The 5,331-nt window shown below is 58.3% G+C and overlaps 1 protein-coding gene across 1 annotated transcript; it reads left to right on the top strand.

Annotated features, from left to right (window-relative positions):
• The first annotated feature begins 498 nt into the window (after positions 1-498).
• HOXB5 (homeobox B5) lies at positions 499-4,892 on the top strand. The gene is made up of 2 exons (XM_005868131.2): positions 499-2,968; positions 3,661-4,892. The coding sequence occupies exons 1-2, from the start codon at positions 2,404-2,406 to the stop codon at positions 3,906-3,908; spliced, it is 813 nt and encodes a 270-aa protein (XP_005868193.1). The 5' UTR covers positions 499-2,403; the 3' UTR covers positions 3,909-4,892.
• The last annotated feature ends 439 nt before the right edge of the window (positions 4,893-5,331 follow it).

Raw genomic sequence — 5,331 nt, 5'->3', positions numbered from 1 at the left:
GTGAGAACTGAGGACCGGACTCACTCGAGGTTTCCTGGAAGCAGAGCAAAAACACTCTTGTCCGTGTCGCATCTCATTTCGCCCCCGTCCCCCGTGCACGGTTCAATGGTAGCTTCGCAGCCCCCTCAGCGGGGGCCTCGAAGACTCCCTGACCCCAGACCTCTGGCCCAGTCCCTCCCCGAAGCCACTGGAAGGAGCACATACTACCTAGAAGCAAGAAGAGGAGCCTGAGAAGAAAACAAAGTTCTATTTTATTAATTTTCTATGTGTTGTGTTTGTAGTCTTGTCTTAGCTCTGGACGTGAAATACTTCCGTAATAATATTAATATTATTAATAATGATGATGATGATGATAATAATAAAGACATAAAAACTCGCCGCCTTCTAAATATTTTCTGGAACATTAGGAACTATAGCCTTTGCTTAAGAGCCAGTTCTGGGTACTCGGGGTTCTCTGGAGGTTTTTAGGAGGGGAGGAGGCGCCTGGCTGGACTCGGAAGTTACAGTTGAGATAAAGGCTGGAGCCTCCAGCGCTGCGCCTCGCCTCGCCGGTGCTGGGGCTCCAAACGGCCTCTCTCGGTGCAGACTTGGGGGACCCAGAAGGGCCGTTTCCCTCGTATTCTGCAGCATTCCCCGTTTGCCCGTGGCAGGAGGGACGCCACCCAGGCCCCCTAGCCCCAGCTCCTGTAGACACTGAGCCAGGAGGGTCTCGCGCCCCGAGCAGCGCTTTTTGGTCCTCCGAGGCCGTGGCCTTTGGCCTGCCCACATGGCCCGATCCCTGCTGGCCTTGGACCTCAGGCTCTTGGCTTGTGGCTCCGGAGACCAACCAAATCAGGGTCGTGCGATATCTCTCCCCCCGCAGCTGAAAGCTCCAGGCGCCTTTTCCTGCCTTAAGTAGGAGTTCAGTGACAAGGAGGGGGATGCGAAGCCACGGGCAGGCCAGGCGCGGGCGGAAGGGCACGACTTTCTCCTCCTTGGGAAACCTGAGAGCAGGGGGCCAGGTTGGGGGCAGGTTAGTCTGCTCTCATCCAATCTACCCCAAACGACCCATTCTCTCTTATCCCCACCCGCGCCCAGGCGGCAAGCTGTGGACGCTGTTTTCCTTTCTTCCTCCTCCCTCTCTCTCCCTTTTTTATTTTTAAAGAAAATAGCCTATCGGCAGAAGGGGCCCAGCTGCGGCTTGTCTCTGGCCGCCCAGCGGGCTCAGCAAGGCGCTGCCGGTCCTTGGAACCTCTTCCCGGGGAAGGCATGGGCCGGCCGCGGGGCACATTCAGAAAGTACCCAGACGCTAGCGAGGGGCCTCCAAAGGCCATAGCAGGCATCTGGTGCGGAGGCGAAAGGCTCCTGCCTGATCCCGAACTCTGAAAACCTCGTTTCCACCCAGACCCCAGTCGCCCGATGCGGTCGCCGCCTCCGTTTTTCCCCGGACAACTAGGCCGTTTAGCCTCAGCCAGGCTCCTCCTCGGGGTCCCTGTCCGGCTCTGCCATTCCCCAGGCTGGGCTAAGGGTGGGAAGGAGGTGGAGAAGAGGATTCCCAACTTCTAAGGGACACAGGAGAAGCGAAAGTTTTTCCTTCCAACACTCTGCCCAGCCCTGCCTGCTCGGCCTGAGGGCTGTGGATGGGCCACTGCAGCCCGGTAGGAAGCAGGCCAGGCCGGGCTGGTGTGTGAGGGTGTGGGTATTCTGTGTCAGTAATTGTTTTCCACACCCATCTTCCAACCCTCTCTCCTATTTCCGCGCCCTACCCGGAGACTTGCAAAAACCAGAGTAAGGGAAAAGCAACTCAATGTCTGATCATCTCATCCAGAGTTAAAATAATAATGACAGAGCGAAGAACACAACTAGAGAGAAATAACCACACTCCCAGGAAAGTGAGTAAAGGCTCAAAGGGGTCCCTCCTCTCAAAGACTCAACCCTGCGGGTGACCCTAGGCCGGGTTTCTTTCCCGCCTGACAGTTTTCGGGGAGCCAGCAGGGAGGCAGCCAGCCTACGCCGCCATGGCGGTCTGCGGCCGGCGCTCCCGCCGATTGCCGGGAGGTGGCGCGCTCTGCTCAGAGGCCGCTGCCAACCTTCTCCCGGCGTCTCCCCCTTCTCCTTGTTTCCCCCTCTCTCGGAGGCTCGCATTGAATCGGCCCTAACGATTCTCGGATCGTCATTATTTGTAACCATAGAGCATGAATTACCTCTTGAGGTCATCAGTGAGAATTTACGACTGGTCAACAAAAGCACGTGATTCCCTAACGCCCCCCCATCCCCCTTCCAACCTCCCCCCCCCATATTTGGCCGCATACATAGCAAAACGAAGTACAGTGCATCGCTATAATTCATTAATACATCATAAATCGTGAAGCACAGGGTTATAACGACCACGATCCACAAATCAAGCCCTCCAAAATCACCCAAATGAGCTCCTACTTTGTAAACTCCTTCTCGGGGCGTTATCCAAATGGCCCGGACTATCAGTTGCTAAATTATGGCAGTGGCAGCTCTCTGAGCGGCTCTTACAGGGATCCCGCTGCCATGCACACCGGCTCTTACGGCTACAATTACAATGGGATGGACCTCAGCGTCAACCGCTCCTCGGCCTCCTCCAGCCACTTTGGGGCGGCGGTGGGCGAGGGCTCGCGCGCCTTCCCCACGCCCGCCCAGGAGCCCCGCTTCAGGCCAGCGGCGTCGAGCTGCTCCCTGTCCTCGCCCGAGTCCCTGCCCTGCACCAACGGCGACAGCCACGGCGCCAAGCCCTCTGCCTCGTCCCCCTCCGACCAGGCGACCCCGGCCAGCTCCAGCGCCAATTTCACCGAAATAGACGAGGCCAGCGCGTCCTCGGAGCCAGAGGAAGCGGCGAGCCAGCTAAACAGCCCGAGCCTGGCTCGGGCGCAGCCAGAGCCCATGGCCACCTCCACGGCCGCGCCCGAGGGGCAGACTCCGCAGATCTTTCCCTGGATGAGGAAGCTGCACATCAGCCATGGTAATTCTGGCTCTCTCCTCTTTTTTGTGTCTTCTCGGCCCCTGCCTTCTCTGCGTTTGGGGGGTGGGGGTCGGGGCGAGGAGCGGTTGGCTTTCCTCAAATATAGGTTTATTATTTTTTTCCAGGGGGGGCAGAAGTCTCTAAGAGAGTCCTCACAGCTCCAGGGACAGAGCCAAAGAAGGTGTTTAGCTGGGAGGGGGGGGGGTCGGGGAGGAGTATTTTAAATAATTTGTTCCCCGACTCGGCTTGGGTTTTATTCGCCCAGCTGTACTAGCTGTGGGATGAGGAATGGGGTTTCTGGAAGGTGGGGAAGGGTCCTGCTCGCTACCGAAATGTGGAGGCTGCCACCGGCAGAGGAGGGGCGAGGAGTCCAGCTTTCCAGGGCCGAAGTGCAGCCGCTCTCCTCCCTCCGGGGGGCCAGCGGGCCGCCTGAGCCCAGCGCAGGGTGAGGCGCAGGGAGGGAGCCAGAGACAAAGCCGGGCGCTTCGCTGCCCGCAGACGTGGGGGCTGCGGGAGAAGAGGGTGCAGAAAGCGAGCTCGGATTCGGGGCCTCTGGAGGGGGGGAGGATGGGCGCTGCAGCGAGCTGGTGGCCGGGGACGCCTGGGTCCTGCTCCACGCCCCCCTCCCACCCGGGGCCCCCCTCCCTGAACCCGAGTAACGTGGCCTCGCGGCTCTGCTCTGTCTGCTCCAGATATGACCGGGCCTGACGGCAAGAGGGCCCGGACCGCCTACACGCGCTACCAGACCCTGGAGCTGGAGAAGGAGTTCCACTTCAACCGCTACCTGACCCGGCGGCGGCGCATCGAGATCGCCCACGCGCTCTGCCTGTCCGAGCGCCAGATCAAGATCTGGTTCCAGAACCGCCGCATGAAGTGGAAGAAAGATAACAAACTGAAAAGTATGAGCCTGGCCACAGCCGGCAGCGCCTTCCAGCCCTGAGTCCTCTGGGAGGAGCCCTGGGCGGCCCAAGAGCCCCGGCCGCCCCCAGCCCCGGCCCCTCCGAGCCTCCCCGCGCCGCCGCCGCCGCCGCCCGCTGGGGACTGGATCCCATGCGCCTGCCTCGCCCCAGCCTTGTGTTACCATGTTTCGTTTGGTCTTAGATCTTCCCGTGGCTCCCTCTCTCCTGGACTGGTTGATCTTGTTATTATTGTTAATAATGATGATAATTATTATTTCCCCTCCCTGCTCCTGGCTCCCCTCCGCGCGCCCCACATCCACCAGTGTTTCTGAATGTTCGTGTCCGTGGTTGCACTCCTTCCCCCAGGAAGAAAAGAAACTCGCATGTGTAATGTGAACTTTCCCCTCCCCATCTTGTTCTTCTAACTTATTTATAAAAGGATGAGCGCTGTATTTTGAGTTTCAGCTGGAAACTTCTCTAAGGGGCAGCAGTGGAGGTGGGGTGGTTCCGCAGTGCCGGGCCCAGCTGAGCTGGCCTCGGAGATGGAGTCCATGACTGTGTTTCTTTCCGCCCTCCTCTCCCTCCGCCCTCTCCACTCCCCAGGCCCAAGTCTCTTGGTGGCTTGGTCCCTGGGTGGGAAGGGGCTAGGGAGGACCAAAGCGGTGATGTTGAGAAGAGGGAAGGTATATAGTGAGATTTGAGTTCCTGCCGCCTGGGTAGGCCCCACAGGCCTGCCCTGGGAGTGTACGGAAACAAAAAGAATCCTCAGTGTAAAATGTCTTGTGTATTCCTCTGTGAATCCATGGGCCTGGTGTAGAGAGGCCTAACGCTTGTAAATATGGGGATACTCTGGGTAGACCCATCTCCTTCCCCCCCTTATCCATTTTGCTTCCAAGACTATTTGTAGTGAGCGAGTGGATGCTGTGCTACGTGTGAAATCTGTCTTTGCCGGGCCTGTCTCAGTGATTCGCTTTTGGTATTTGTTTGTAGCTTTCCTTAAAGTCAAATAAATGTTTCCCCTACTCCACTGCCCTTCCACTTGTCTTTTCTCTGAGGGGCCTGCCTCTCCCATCACTGGGCACACCCTAGACCATGCTTGATGGGTCTGGGGAGCAGGGAAGGGAAAACAGGATGCTCACCAGCAGCCCCTCTCAACTACCTAAGCCCCTGGCTGGCTCAGCAGTGCTTGGGCCAGAGGACAGGCCTGCACGCCTGGGGGACTGAGGCCCAGAAACCCCACATGGGGCTGGGGCAGGGAAAGGCTGAGCTGGACTTCACCCTGGCCTTCCACCAGCTGGTCAGAAAAGCCCCTGAAACCTCTTCAGGGAATGTAATTTGGGCCTAAGTTCTGAGCAGGAGGCTCCTGGCCAGTTGGGAGTGGTACTGGGGTACCCAGCTCCCCTGTCCCCTGCTCCAAATCCCAATTCAGTTCTGCCACCCACTAAAGCAAAAATAAATAAATAA

The sequence above is a fragment of the Myotis brandtii genome, unplaced genomic scaffold (genome assembly GCF_000412655.1).
Source record: "Myotis brandtii unplaced genomic scaffold, ASM41265v1 scaffold265, whole genome shotgun sequence".
NCBI lineage: Eukaryota > Metazoa > Chordata > Mammalia > Chiroptera > Vespertilionidae > Myotis > Myotis brandtii.
Note: the sequence above shows the minus strand (reverse complement) of the source record. Positions and strands in the feature narration are given on the sequence as shown.